Source organism: Staurois parvus, unplaced genomic scaffold, assembly GCF_062004578.1.
Source record: "Staurois parvus isolate SC_StPar_1 unplaced genomic scaffold, SC_StPar_1.0 ptg000853l, whole genome shotgun sequence".
NCBI classification, from domain to species: Eukaryota; Metazoa; Chordata; class Amphibia; order Anura; family Ranidae; genus Staurois; species Staurois parvus.
The window spans coordinates 79,683-95,830 of NW_028318649.1; the positions used below are offsets into that span (position 1 = coordinate 79,683).

Genomic DNA, 16,148 nt, shown 5'->3' on the forward strand with positions numbered 1-16,148 from the left:
TTTGGGTGCTCACTAGAATCGGATCACATGGGTATTCACACCTATGCGATCCGATTCTGCACATTGCACCATATTTTGCGGACCACTTTCGGGGGGGTTATTATCTTAAAACACACACCTGCGGCAGTTTGCATGAATGGGGTGCGATTCTGATGCTGTGAGGAATTCGCACAGAAAACGCTGCAAATTCCGTACCGCATCAGTGTGAACCAGGTGTAAAGGTGAGTGTCTTTCTCTCTCTTGTGGCCAGTGTATGGGGGCGATGGTAGTGGAAGGTTCTCTTGAGTGGGGGGGGGGGGGGGCAGGGGTGTTGTTGGTCAATCTCAGGCTCTCTCCAGGGTGAGGGGTGAATTTTGTGTTGCCTAGGGCAGCACAAAACCTAAATACACCACTGAAATATGGATGTAACATGTAACATTGTTCCAAAACCTGGAATGTGACAATGTCTCTTTAGTACTTACCCCTACTGGAACCCCATCGCTCATACTCATTGTCTGCAGGAGTTCTACTGCCTTAAACATCTTCAAGATTCAACACACTTGTGAGTGTGTAAATAGAACGCCTGGTTCCATTCTTGGCACATAACAAACAAAAGCAGTGAAATAGATCCCCTTCAGCCAGAAAAAAAAAGACCCTCTCTGTGACGATCGCGGCGTCAGATCCCCAGCCCTTCTCACCAACTTGTGACCGAAGGACTAGCCAATCTAAAACCTCGCTGTCACGTGCGTAACAATGCCATGCTCAGCTGCACCCTGCACAAAGATTTTCCAGCTAATGGACCACAATCTATGTACCTGCAGCCTGAGAGCAATTGTTACTGGGTCAGGTTAATTACGCAATTAATCCTTCACACTGCCACCACCGCCTTTTTGTACAGAGAAAGAGGAAACTCGCCAATATTAGCAATAACACTATGATGTTTGAATAATCATCTATATACACACTGTCACCGCAGGCAGATGTATATAGAGGTTTAAAACACACAGTAGCACTATTCAGAGACAGGGATTCTTAGTTTGCATTAAAGAGCTTTAGAAACAGTTCAACACTTTTCAGAAAATAAGATTTATTACTAAAAAGGTCAAAATGGTGCAATAAAAGTATTTACAGAAAAAGATGTAGCCAGTATACAGTATATACATAAATACAGAGATCAATACCACAACAGGGAGATAACAGAAAGAAATTTAGAGAGGTAGAATACTTGCCGTCAGCCTTGGTTTAAGCAGCTTCAAGGGTCCTGAGCAAAAGGGTGCCTTTTCTCCCAAAGTTGGTTCCTGGTGTTAAAATGGAGCTCTCTTCATCTTACTGCTCCATGCATAACAGCCTCTTTTCTAGGAACTCAGCAGGGTGTCTCCTTAAAGCAGAGAACCAATCGCCTCATTTGGGAAGTGGTGTTTTAGCTGGGGAACTCAGGCTATGACCAAATCCCTCACAAGTTATACCATGGTCAATAACCTTCCCTAGGTACTTGTAGCAGCCTAGCCACTAGTAGAATAATATGCAGAATGATATCCTGAACGTCCAGACATCAAACCTGCCATATCTTACTATTTCAGCTAGAACTATATGGCTTTCTGCTCTCCTGTAGACTTTAACTAGGGGTGTAAGATATCAAGCGACTCGCATTAAACTGAGCTATCCGAATATATGCTTTGTTTCATTGTAATTATTTCCTATCTTAAGATATGAAATTATATGGAAAAGGGGTTTTAAATAGGATGTCTGTTTTACTGTTATCTTGGAATGTCTTTCATGTTCAGTGAAGGACTGGTTTATAGCTTTACGATCCTCTCCAAGCAAGAGTATCACATACATACTGGACCCAGGCTAATTGGGGTTTATAACCATGAAGCTATCCGGCTGTGCCTGATGCCTGTGAGCTCAGCATACATACAGACCACATTCCTGAGGGAGGGGGATTGGAGGGAGAGAGAATGATACAAGATGGAGGATCTGTAGCAAGATGGATGACCACGTCCATTTCTGTACGTACAATTGCTACACTCTCAACAACAATAAATTCCCTCCTCCAGCAACAATAGACCCTACTGCAACAAAATATTCCCCTAGCAACCATAAACCACCCCTCCCCCCTTCAGCAACAACAGACCTTCCTGCAACAAAATAGCAAAAATAGGTCCCTCTCGAGAAACAATCCCGGCCAGCAGTAAAAGATGCCCATCAAGCAGCAATAGACTCCACCCCCCCCCCAGCAACAATAGATCTCCTGGCAGCCAGCAGCAATAGACACTTTAGGAGGCAGCAACAATAGATACCCTCCCAGCAACAAGTGAACCCTCCAGCGACAAGAGACTTCCTTGGTGACAACAGAGCCTCCAGCACACCCCAGTTCCCCTTGCCATTACATACATTCAGTGCTTCAGATGCCAGAACTACATTCCCCCACGTTCCTGTTGAAAAAAAGCCCTGCCTATTTTCAGTCTTCACTGGTCTGGTCACGTTATCCTGTGTAAGAGGGAGTTCGACAATGGCAGTGAATTTCGGGAGCCATTGTTCATAGGCTGCCATAGCCCAGCTGTGGTTGGTTCTTTCTCCTCTCCCCTGCAGCAGCCACTCACTGACACAGGGCCGCAGCTTTGGTATCACATGACTGGACCAGACTATATTAAAATTAGGTGAAGTACACACAGCTTTTTTAATACAGGTTAATTAGGAAGAGGGGGGAGGGAACATTTTGAAGAAGACTTGGAGTAAGCCTTTCTTCCACTTGAACTCATCTGTCCTGTTGCTTGTTCCCCCAACTGTGCCTGGTGGTTCTTTCTACTGGCTCCTATGTCATGTCCAGGGGCGGACTGACAACTCATGGGGCCCCCGGGCAATAGGGGATCATGGGGCCCCTGTGTCCTTGCCCAAACTCAAACAAACCTATGAAAAAGGTACCAGGGGCATCTCATGGGGCCCCCTACTGACCCTGGGCCCTCAGGCACTGCCCAAGTTTCCAAATGGTCTGTCCGCCCCTGGTCATGTCACAGCATATTTGCACATTATGGCACATTTACCCTGCATTGCCAGTACTACTATCTTCAACTGGTCTTTTTCCAGGCTCAGAGTCCTCTGTGGTCTTGATTGAGCAAGATGATCTAACTTCCATGCTTGCATGCAGAAGAATCTTTAATCCCAGGACAGAATTGTACTGAGCTGTGCATGCGTGGCTCAGTCTACACTCAAGAGAAAAAAAAAACGTGACAGGCAGGGAGAAGCATTTATGACAGTAGAGACATAGAGATGGTTGATTTAGGCTTCATGTACACGAGCAGCTCCTAAACTCGAGTTTAGGAGCTTTTGGCATTTTTTTGCCAAAGCTCCTAAATTCAACTCCATAAAAGCCTATGTGTCCATGAACACATAGGCTTTTAGCAGAGTTTAGGAGCTGCCGCGTTTAGGTGAGGTTAAACCTCCCTCTCCTGAATGTGGAAGAATCGCGTTCAGGATAGGAACGTTTTGACCACCGGCCACGGGAAAACACAAAACCACTGCAAAATTGCGTTACCGCGACTTGCGTTTTCCTGTGGCCGGCGGTCAGGGTAGGCTCGTGTACATGGAGCCTTACTAAAACTGGAAAGTGCAAAATCTAGTGCAGCTCTGCACAGAAACCAATCAGCTTCCAGTTTTTTGTTTTTTTTTGTCAAAGCTTAAGGCTGGCCATACACTACAATTTTCTTACAATTTTCTGTCCAATTTCTGCCCAATTTCCTTTAGATTTACCTTCAACTATGTAGTGCAAGGGCCTGCCTAATTGGATACAATTGAAAGTGTTGTTTAGGTTTGACCTCATGTTACATGGTTTTTGGTAAATCTAAAGCAAAATTCTCAAGAAAATTGTATAATGTATGGCCAGCCTTATGCAGGCCATAGATGTGGAGAAAATCGGCCGTTTTTTTTTTTTTTTAAATTGTAAATCGGTCGTTCAGACGGCCGACGTTGCCACTAATTAGAAAAAAAGGTTGGCGGGTTTTAGTCCCGTCTACGGCCGTCAATTAATATAATAGCGGTGTCCCTGCATAGAGACCCGCTATTATATTGGACAGAAGAAATAGATTATGCAGATGAAGAGAAACAACATTGTATCTATTTGTACTTGAATAGAAACATCTGTATCCGAAATGCATACAAATAGATACAATGTTGCAACTCTTTTTCTTCTCCGTCTTCTGCAAAATCTATTTCATCTTCTCTTTTCTTCTATTATTCTTCTTGATATTCTATTTCTTCTTCTCCTGCAAAATCTATTTATTTTTTTACTTCTTTTTCTTCATAGTAAATTTTTTAGCCACTTGCTGAACACGCTATAGCCGAATGATGGCTACAGTGCGGTTGTCCAGTTCTGGGAGGGTGTCTTATGACGTCCTCCCAGAACCACGCCCCCTGCATGTCCGCTCTGTGATCGCTTTGTCCATCAGACACAGATGATCGCTGATCACGGTAAAGGGCCAATCACAGTGGCCCTTTACCACATGATCAACGTGTCCAATCACAGCTGTTAATATAGTTGGCGGTTATCAGCAGCACTCTCCTCATGCTGTCAGCACAAGGAGAGCCGGTAACTGTGGAAGGAGACATTTACACTGATAATCAGAGCAGCCCCAGCAGTGCCCATCACTGGCGGTCAGTGACCTTCGGTGCCGCCTATCAGCACCCTTCACTGCAGCCTCATCAGTGAAGGAGAAAAATGACCTGTTTGCAAATTTTATAACAGAAACTATGAAAAACTATTTTTCGTCAAGATTTTGTCTTTTTTTTTTTTTAGCAAAAAATTAAAAACCCAGCAGTGATTAAATACCGCCAAAAGAGAGCGTTGTCTAAAATAAATTATAAAAATGTGATTTGGGTAGTGTTGCATGACTGCACAACAGTCAAAGTGTGACAGCGCTGAAAATTGGTCTGGCCAGGAATGTGGTGAAAGTGTCCAGTAGGCAAGTGTTTAAACTCAATGGGTGGCTGTGACATGTGGTACCACTCTACACCTAGTTAAAAATGACAGGGATGCAAACCTAAACATTACAGCCACAGCACGTGTCCAGTTACATCCTTACAGTCTGGGTGGGCGGTAAATCTGCAGCTCAGCTGCTTATTTTTAATGCCTGTCTGAGAGAGCCCTAAAAGTAAGCTATGTAACAAACACTGCAGATAGGGTGTACATCGTTAGAGCCAACTTGTTTTTGTTTAGGAAACTGCCAAAACCATTTTTTTGGCCATACTTTAGCTTTAAAAGCACTGCACAGACACAAGCCTACAACTCCAATGCAAACTGGGCGACTGGCGGAAGTGACGTACTCCTGGTGAAAGCCATGTGGAAGTATTTGGCGGAAGTACATCGTTAGTTTTTCCTGGGTCAGAGCCGGTAAGATGGCGGCGGACACGCAGGTTAGTGTGGCAGTGATTGAGGTGATTGATGTGTGTATATATACCTCTAGCCCGTGTGTTGTGGTGATGTTGGCGGGGTGTAATGTGCGGCGACGGAAATGAGGCGCAGCAGCTGTGTGATAACGCCTCTCTGCAGTGATGATTCCCATTCTCCATACGGTGTCAGGCGGAGCTGAGACTCTCTGACAGATATGGGAGGCCGTTGTCGGCAGACCGGACACGTATTGTATACAGCGTCCCTCCGACATGGTGTGCGTCTGATTCCATTGTGTGTGCACGCCTTAGGTCAGCCAGACATTTGTAGTGAAAGGAGAGAACTGCAGCCTATAGCAATTGTTAGATACAAGAGTTTACTTGTGAGGTCATCTGGCCTGGGGCTGACGAGGCGCTACAGGGGTCTAAGTCTGTCCGGGGCTGGCGAGGCGCCCCGGCGGTCCTGGGCTGGCGAGGTGACCTGGCGGTCCGGGGCCGGCGAGGCGCCCCGGGTGGTCTGAGTCTGTCCGGGGCTGGCGAGTCGCCCTGGTGGTCTGAGGCTGTCCCAGGCTGGCAAGGCTACCCGGCGGTCCGGGGCTGGCGAGGCGACCCGGCGGTCTGAGGCACCCCGGTGGTCTGAGGCTGTCCTGGGCTGGCGAGTCGCCCCGGGGGTCCGAGGCTGTCCGGGGCGCCCCGTGGTCGGCGAGGTGCCCCCTGTGGTCGGGGCGTGTCCGGGGCTGGTGCCCCCTGTGGTCGGGGCGTGTCCGGGGCTAGCGCCCCCCGTGGTCGGGTCTGTCCTGGGCTGGCGCCCCGGTCCTTTTTGGGAGGGCAATATTCTCCCTTTAGTTCAGCTTTAATCATAGAGGTACCTACGACTTGATCTCTATGAATAAGCCTTAGGAGGGATGAAACCTGTCAGGGGTGCGAGGACTGATTACAACCATCTATACACATTAACTTACAGATAGGGTTTCTGTGGAGTTCAGTTTTGTTCTTTGATTAAACCAAATCCCATGCTTTCATGTCGTCTTTGTTCACATATGAGTATTCAGGCACCTGTAATGGTACGTAAGTTACTTTTGAAGCAGAATGAGGAGGCCCCAATGACTTCAGTGGAAGCATGCCGAAAAAAAAAAAAAAGCACATTGTTCCAAGTTTTTGTCACATACATCGGGTAAAAGAAGTATTGAACACGTCACCATTTTTCTAAGTAAATATATTTCAAGGTGCTATTGACCTGAAATTATCACCACATGTCGATAACACATGCAATCTATACATACAAAGAAACCAAACAAGTTCAGAAATTAAGTTATGTGTAATAAAATGGAATGACAGGGAAAAAGTATCGCACGCATGAAAGGGAGGTGCAAAAAGGTATGAAAAGCCAAGAAACCAGCTGAAATGTGTCAGTAATTAGCCCCTGCCCCTTGTCAGTGCAAATTTTTATCAGCTGGTTCAGTCTCAACTGATGGCCTATAAGAAGGTGTCCCATTACCAAGGTTTCACACAAGAAACATCTCATGATGGTTAAACAGAAAGAGCTCTCAAGACCTCCGCAACCTTATTGTTGCAAAACATACTGATGGCATTGGTTACAGAAATATTTCTGAATGTTCCAGTGGGCACTGCTGGGGCCATAATCTGGAAGTGGAAAGAACATAACTTTGCTATAAATTTCACCTGGCCATGACCAGGTGCTCCTCGCAAGATTTCTGACAGAGGAGTGAAAAGAATTATCAGAAGGCTTGGACGAGCCAAGGACCACTTGTGTAGAGGTTCAGAAAGACCTGGGATTATCAAGTACAATTGTTTCAAAGATAAGTAATGTGCTCAACCGCCATGGCCTGTATGCATGCTCACCATGCAAGACTCTTGCTGAAGAAAAAACATGTTGAAGCTCGTTTAAAGTTTGCTGCACAACATTTAGACAAACCTGTGAAATACTGGGAGAATATAGTCTGGTCAGATGAGGCCAAAATTGAACTCTTTGGAAGCCATAACACACACCATGTTTGAAGGTCAAATGGCACTGCACATCACCCCAAAAACACCATACCTACAGTAAAGTTTGGAGGTGGGAACATCATGGTGTGGCATGTTTCTCAGGATATGGTACTGGCAAACTTCATATAATTGAACAGGGGTGTGGACATTTTTGAAAAAAATACTTGTCCGGGGACTAAATCAGTGTTCCAATCTACTTGTCCAGATAAAAAAAAAAAAATTTTAGACAAAACCGTTTTTAAATCTGAGGGGCTTTTAAAAATGAAAGCTGATTAATGGCGACCTAAACTTTTCATGTTTTTAACATTGCGCTGTTTATCTTCTCATCTCCCTGCCTGCCTCCAGCACTGCACCTGGGGACTAGCAAGGAGGAGAGTGACCTTGCAGTGCTTGTACAAGCATCGATTGGGTGCTTGTCAGAAAAGGGGAGTGTTGGGCTTATCCTTTATCCCCTTTGCTGCCAGGGCCATTTTTGCACACAATATTACCACAAAGGTCTATGAAATGCAAAATTGCAGTAAAAACTACTTAAGGTTATTTTAGAGCACAAAAAAGCAATAAATTACCTAATTTTTGGTAAAATATAAAAGATGAGGTTACACAGTAAATCGATATCCAACATGTCAAACCTTAAATTTGCGTGTGCTTGTGAAATGGCAACAAAATTTAGTACCCTATAATTTTTTTGGGTAACAGGTTCTCTTCATTTAGACATGCAGGATCTAAAAGACCCTGCGTGTCTCCCCTGTACTCCACTGGATGTAATGCAGTTCACATTGCAGTGCATTACATTCTTTCCTGGTCCTGATGGGCGGGAAATCTGTCAACGGGGCCCCGGAAGTGATATAACATCACTTCTGGGTCAGGACAGGAAGGGGAGGGGAGTGGACATGTCCGCTATCCTCCCTTCCCGATACCTGCTGGCACCCGCTGACATGGGCCGCAGATGGTTAAGCGACGATATAAATTGAACATCCCTGATTGAAGGAAGGATGAATGGAAAAATGTATCGAGACATTCTCGATAAAAATCTGATGCCATATCGGGGAGTGCAAGCTGTATTTACACCTCTTCTCCCCTCAATGCAAGCAATTGTCAGGGCCTGGTTTACGGTCCTGCCCTGGGCCACTTCGGCCTCTGCCTTCTGGTCCCCACATACGCCCTTGTGGTACAACCCTAACTTGCCTGAATTTGAGACCTACCCAGATCCTAAGGTGTGGGCCTCAAAAGATATTAAATATTTAGAGAACATATGTGAGAGAAAATCAAATCAAAAGTGATTCTCCCAGTTCTCCTGCTGGTTTCTCCAACTCTGCCATGCCTTCCGCTCACAATTTTGGACCAGAACCAATATATCTGTTGACGGATGATCTGGAGTCCCTCCTTTGGAATCCATCCCTTAAGAAGCCATTGTCATCTATCTACAAGGCAATGCTACCTACTATTCATGTAAGTCTACACTCCCTGCAGATGAAGTGGCAGACAGAAATTGGCGAGTTTCATGGGGAGTGTTGGAAGGATGTCTAGGATTACCCTTTCACACAACTAGTGGCTACCAGAAAACAAATTAATAAAGTTTAAAATCTTGCATATGTCATATTTAACACTGGCTAGGCTTCATAGAATTTTATTTGGGACAACATCTGACTGCTGGTGATGTGCAGCCACAGCAGATTTTTATCAAATTTTTTTGCACTGTTCTCATATCTCCACCTTCTGGAGGGACATCAGAGTTCATTCTCTCTCTGGCTACCATTTCTATTCCCCAGACGGTGGATGTGTCTGTTGGGCCTAGCCAATCCACTGGGGCACATGCTAGAGCAGTTAGGACTCTTCTTCGTCTATTATTCTTCTATGCCAGATAGGCCGTTGTGTTACTATGGAAGAAGGTCCAAGCTCCCTCAGTTCCCCCTATCTATTCCCCTTCTTTTATCCTATGTACGCCAAGACTCCTAGTTCCTTACAAGTTATCTAATCTTAGGTTGTTAGCTGGTGAGAGTGAGCTGTTATGTTTTTGTTTTTTTTGTTGTATTGTTTGTTTTTCTACCTGAGTTGGGGAATGCCCAGAGGCTCTGTTTTGTACTGTTTCCTTTTTGCAAAAATTTCAATAAAGACAATTAAAAAAAAAAAAAATCTGATGCCAAGATAATGGAGATGAAACGAGGGTGCACATTTCAGCAAGCCAATGATCCCAAACACAAAGCCAAGGAAACTCTCAATTGGTTTCAAAAAAGAAAATAAAGCTTCTAGATTGGCCCAGCCAATCACCTGACTTGAATCCATAGAAAATCGATGGAGAAAACTAAAGATCAGGGTACGTAGAAGAGGGCCCCAAAGAAACCTTCAAGATTTGAAAACTGTGTGGAAGAATGGGCCAAAATCACACCTGAGCAATGCATGCGACTAGCTTCTCCATACAGGAGGCATCTTTAAGCTGTCCTTACCAAGGAAGGATTTTGTATGAAGTATTGAATTTCAGTTAGTGTGTTCAATACTTTTTGTCCCTGTGTCATTCCATTTTATTACACATAACGTAATTTCTGAACTTATTTGTTTTGGCTTCTTTGTATGTATGGATTGGGTTGTTACCAACATGTGGTAAACATTTCATGTCAATAGCACCTTTAGAAATCTATTTAATAAGAAAAATGGTGATGTGTTCAATATTTGATTTACCTGCTCCATTAGGGCAATGGTTTAGGAAACACAATTTCAGTAAAAAATACACTAAAGTTATTTTTTGTGAGCACAAACTCAGTTTTTTGTAAAATATTAAAGGTGAGGTTGCACCGAGAAGATGGATACCCAACATACCAGACCTTAAAATTGCGTGCACACATGAAATGAGGACAATTTTCAGTACCTTATATTTTCCATAGGCAGTGATTGATTTAAAATCCCCTACAGTTGATTAGTTTAGAGAGAACCAAGAATTAGGCTAGGTTCTAATCTTTGCGGTTGATGTGGTTTCCCATTGTGTTTTGCAGTACGTTTAACATGTGTTTTTAATCGATGACTTATCAGCTGTCAGCGGTATTCCCTCAGCTTAGTGCTGGAGTTAAAATCAACCCCCCCAAACCATACCAGGTCCTTCAGAGCTGGCATGGATTTAGAGGGGTACCCCATGCCAGAATTAAAAAAAGCTGTTTGGTTCCCCACCAAAATTCAGTCCCAACCCTTATCTGGGCATACAGGAAAGGAAGAGGGGGGGGGACGATTGCATATTTATTAATAATAACTTTCCAAAATAAGGATGGGGGGTCAGATTTCTTCCAATATAGTAATATAGATTTACGGGCATAGAATAAGGTAACAGGCAAGAACATCCTCTGAGCTCTAAGTGGTGCTATTTCCTTAACCAACCCCAGGAGGCATACTGATATTGTCAATGGGACCTGTAGAAGCGGGAGCTCCTGTAGAATATGGGTGACTGCCAACTAAAAATTCAGAATTATTGAACAGTGCCAGAAAATGTGATCAAAGTCTGCAGATGATGCCATACACCTCCGACACTCCGCTGAGGAGGTCCCATGAAGTTTGGCCAACCTAGCTGGAGTATAATAAATTCTGTGCCAAAATTTAAATAGGAGGAGACGATCCCTAGCTGAAACTAGAGTTTTGAATGGCACCTCCCACATGTTATCCTAATCATCACCTTGATAACTGGGACTATGGTCCATCCAGGTCTCTTTGCATTTACCGAATAGGTTCAGGTCAAGTCACAAACCATCCTTTATATACTTCAGAAACTGGCTTGATCATGGAGTGATCTACCAAAAGTAGTTCCAAACTTGAATATCGAATGACCTGGTTAACTGACCCAAATGAGCATGCTGCAGTTGAAGGTACCTAAACAAACACCAGTTTGGTAGGTTAAATTTAGAATTATAGCGGTCAAAAGTGCACAGTTTCCTCCCTTTCACTATGTCCCCCAAACATTTAATCTGAATTCTAGCCCAAATTACTGGATCTGGTATATTACTGAAGTGGGGAAGTCGGGGGATTGAACCACAATGGGGAAGAGGGAGAGCTCCATATTCCCTCAGGTTGCATGATTGCTTGTGCACTATCCCAAGCCTGGAGAGTCACCCGCATAGAACCTGTCAGGGGCAGCGCTACCTGGGGGGTCTTTGCGTACCAAGTTGGAAAGACTCTCATAATACCCCAGGATAGCTGCTTCTAAAATTTTGGCTGCATCCTCATCATTTATAAGTAACCAGCATCTGGCAAAAACCATTTGGCCCACTAAAAAATATTTATACAGATCAGGCAATGCCAACCCACGTTGACCTGAAGGTTCTTGTAAAGTACATACAGTCATGGCCGAAATTGTTGGCACCCTTGATATTTTTCCTGAAAATCAAGTATTTCACACAAAAAAGGTATTGCATTAACACATGTTTTGCTATACACATGTTTATTCCCTTTGTATGTATTGGAACAAATATAAAACAGAGGCAGAAAAGCAAATATGACATAATGTCACACAAAACCCCAAAAATGGGCTGGACAAAAGTATTGGCACCCTTAACTTAATATTTGGTTGCACACCCTTTGGAAAACATAACTGAAATCAGTCGCTTCCTATAACCATCAATAAGCTTCTGACACCTCTCACCCGGAATTTTGGACCACTCTTCCTTTGCAAACAGCTCCAGGTCTCTCTTATTGGAAGGACACCTTTTCCCAACAGCAATTTTAAGATCTCTCCACAGGTGTTCAATGGGATTTAGATCTGGGCTCATTGCTGGCCACTTCAGAACTCTCCAGCGCTTCTTTGCCATCCATTTCTGAGTGCTTTTTGACGTATGTTTGGGGTCATTGTCCTGCTGGAAGACCCAGGATCTTGGACGCAAACCCAGCTTTCTGACACTGGGCCCTACAGTGCGACCCAAAATCCTTTGGTAATCCTCAGATTTCATGATGCCTTGCACACAGTCAAGGCACCCAGTGCCAGAGGCAGCAAAACAACCCCAAAACATCATTGAACCTCCACCATATTTTACCGTAGGTACTGTGTTTTGTTCTTTGTAGGCCTCATTCCGTTTTCGGTAAACAGTAGAATGATGTGCTTTACCGAAAAGCTCTATCTTGGTCTCATCTGTCCACAAGACGTTTTCCCAGAAGGCTTTTGGCTTACTCAAGTACATTTTGGCAAACTGTAGTCTTGCTTTTTTATGTCTCTGTGTCAGCAGTGGGGTCCTCCTGGGTCTCCTGCCATAGCGTTTCATTTCATTTAAATGTCGACGGATAGTTCGCGCTGACACTGATGCTCCCTGAGCCTGCAGGACAGCTTGAATGTCTTTGGAACATGTTTGGGGCTGCTTATCCACCATCCGGACTATTCTGCGTTGCAATCTTTCATCAATTTTCCTCATCCGTCCACGACCAGGGAGATTAGCTACAGTGCCATGGGTTGCAAACTTCTTGATAATGTTGCGCACTGTGGACAAAGGCAAATCTAGTTCTCTGGAGATGGACTTGTAACCTTGAGATTGTTGATATTTTGCCACAATTTTGGTTCTCAGGTCCTCAGACAGTTCTCGTCTCCTCTTTCTGTTGTCCATGCTTAGTGTGGCACAGACAGACACACAATGCAAAGGTTAAGTGAACGTCTCTCCTTTTTATCTGCTTTCAGGTGTGATTTCTATATTGCCCACACCTGTTACTTGCCCCAGGTGAGTTTACAGGAGCATCACATGCTTGTAACATTCTTATTTATCCGCAGTTGTGAAAGGGTGCCAATACTTTTGTCCAGCCCATTTTTGGAGGTTTGTGTGACATTATGTCGAATTTGCTTTCTTTCCTCCCTTTTTTTGTTTTGTCCCAATACACACAAAGGGAATAAACATGTGTATAGCAAAACATGTGTTAATGCAATACGTTTCGTGAGAAATACATGATTTCCTGGAGAAATATCAAGGGTGCCAACAATTTCGGCCATGACTGTATACCTATCCCAGGGTGCAAAGAGGGCCACAAAAAGGAACTAAAAAGACTGTCCACTGGTGAGTTCCTAAGAAAATATAAGAATAACAGAAGTATCTTCATTTTGAAGAGATTGACTCTGCCTATCACGGATAAAGGCAAATGTAGTGATGCCTTCAACTTGAGTTTAACCATAAGGAGCAGAGGTAATAAACTGAGTGATAAGTAATCACCAACTCCTAGATGAAATTTGGACCCCAAGATAAGTAAATTTAGATACCCAAAGGATTGGGATGTCCAGGTCAGCATGCACCTGAGCCCCAGCATCAATTGGCATTATACTAGACTTAGCCCAATTAACTTTAAGGCCCGAAAACTTTGCACAGTCCACCAAAATTTGAAAAACAGCACATAGGGACGGCCCTGGGTACTGCAAAAAAAGTCATCAGCATACAAGGCTGTACATTGACGGATACCTCCGGTCTGCCAGTTTTAAATAGCTGAGGGGCAGGGGCCACCCAGTGATGTCATTGGGTGCCCCCGCCCCTTAGCTATTTAAGAATTGTCAGATGGCTGGTGCCTTACACACACACACACTATATTGCCAAAAGTATTGGGCCAGCCCTCCAAATCATTGGATTCAGGTGTTCCAATCACCTCCACGGCCACAGGTGTATAAAATCAAGCACCTAGGTATGCAGACTGCTTCTACAAACCAGGGTGGATTTGATTTAAATCACTAGTCAGTAAGGCTGATTTAAATCCTAGTTTTCTACATAGACTAATTCTTGCTGGTATAACTTTAATATGCAAGTAGATGAAGATTTTTAGAATAACAACTTTTCATATTAGTTTTTTTGTCCCTAGTTTAATAGGTTAATCATTCATATTTGGACAACTTTTCTGTTGTACTTAGGAAGGAGAAAAATAATCATTCCCTTAACCTCTTGCCGTCCGCCTGCTGTTTATAAACGGCAGGGCGGTGGCAGTCCAAGGTCGGGTTGCCGTTCCTAAACGGCACCCTCCTTTTCTAGCTGTGCGCGCTCCCTAGGAGCGCGCACCACCGCGATCCGGTGTCCGCTGTGTCCTCCGGACACAGTGAAACACCGATCGTCGGACGGGACCTCTGTACGAGGTCCCGGTCATGTGATCACTGATTGGCGAATCAGTGATCACATGCAAAGTAGTAAGCAAGATGTCACTTGTGACATCATTGTTTACTATGTGTGAAATCTGTGAATGATCACAGAGGTCACATGGTACAAGGCTATTCACAACAGCCTTGTACCATGTGACAAGCTGTGACCAATCACAGCTCACTCAGTATTTCTCAATGACTGCAAGAATGCAGACAGAGAGAAAGAGAAATGATTGCTTTTACATCCTATATGGGTGTAAAAGCAATCAGTGTAAAAAAAAAAAAAAAATCTTCATCACCCCCCACAAGTAGTACAGTGTCACCATGGTGACACTGTACTGCTAGGGTGACAGTATGTAAAAATAAAAAATAAAAATAAAAAATAAAATAAAAATGTAAAAAAAAATGTTTAAAAATTATAATGTTTGGTTATAAACTAATTTTGATTTTTTTTTTTTTACTAAAAAAATAACGGAATAAATTTTGGCCAAGATTTAGGATGAAATATTATTTATTTGCAAAATTTTATTAAAAAAAACACTTTTTTTCAAAATTTTTGGACTTTTTCATTTACATAGTAAAAAAAATAAAAATCCCAGCGGTGAATAAATACCACCAAAATAAAGCTTTATCTGTCTCAAAAAAATGGTAAAAAATTCATATGGGTACAGTATTGCATGACCGCGCAATTGTCATTCAAAGTGTGATAGCGCTGAAAGCTGAAAATTGCCCTGGACAGGAAGGGGGTAAAAGTGTCCGGACAGGAAGTGGTTAATATTATTATTATTATACAGTATTTATAAAGCGCCAATAGTTCACTCAGCGCTGTACATTACAAAGGGGGACAGAACATGTGACAGAACAATACCAATACAATGCAAAACATGAGGGGATTGAGGGCCCTGCTCTTTCGAGCTTACAATCTAGAATATTAACAATTTAAATAGATTCAACTGAAACAATGACATTACAGCATATGTTATTTGCTTAAACAAATATCCATGTTTGTTAACTAATTTGGCTAAACAAAATATATATTTTTTAAGAAACTTCGACTGTCAGCCCCTTCCTCCTCACACTTAGTTTCACTTTCTTCTTGTGCAGATCTATTCCACTCCAAACAATCAGAAAAATATTGTTTCTATTCACTGAACTTCTTGAAATTTAGCACTGAAGGGGTTGATTCTGTATTCATAGGTTTGTAGAAGTTAGGATTAAGGTCTTTTTCTTAACTCTGTTCATGTTATAACATTTTTGCTGTGAAGAAGAGGCATGTGATCTCCGCTGAGTCAAGTTCAGTTTTGAGAACTGCAAAAGTAAACCAAACTGTGATAATATCTTGTAGGCAGAGAAACTGCCCAATAATCTTACAAAAACCTCTGGAAGAGCATGACATTGTGAATGGATTAATGGAATTTATTTACCAAAAAAATGAAACATATACATCCTTATTCTACATAATTAAAAAACTAATCTTTATTTCATGATGGAATAACCTTTGGATGGTAATATATTTTCCTCAAAAAGCATTTTATTTACAAAAATCCGATTTAAATAAAAAAAATCTGATTTATATAAAAAAAAATCCGATTATTTATTTTTGATTTTTTTCTTTTTAAAAATCATTGATTTTTATCCACCCTGCTACAAACATTTGTGAAAGAATGGTTCCCTCTCAGGAGCTCAGTGAATTCAAGAGTGGTACCGTGATAGG

The 16,148-nt window shown here is 42.9% G+C and overlaps 1 protein-coding gene across 1 annotated transcript in view; it reads left to right on the forward strand.

Moving 5' to 3' along the window:
- Positions 1-5,338: 5,338 nt before the first annotated feature.
- GCN1 (GCN1 activator of EIF2AK4) overlaps positions 5,339-16,148 on the forward strand; it is a 108,273-nt gene continuing 97,463 nt past the window's right edge. Inside the window, exon 1 of the mRNA XM_089655594.1 lies at positions 5,339-5,388. Within this exon, the coding sequence (XP_089511720.1) occupies positions 5,371-5,388 (18 nt within the window). The 5' untranslated portion in view covers positions 5,339-5,370. The remainder of the gene's footprint in view (positions 5,389-16,148) is intronic.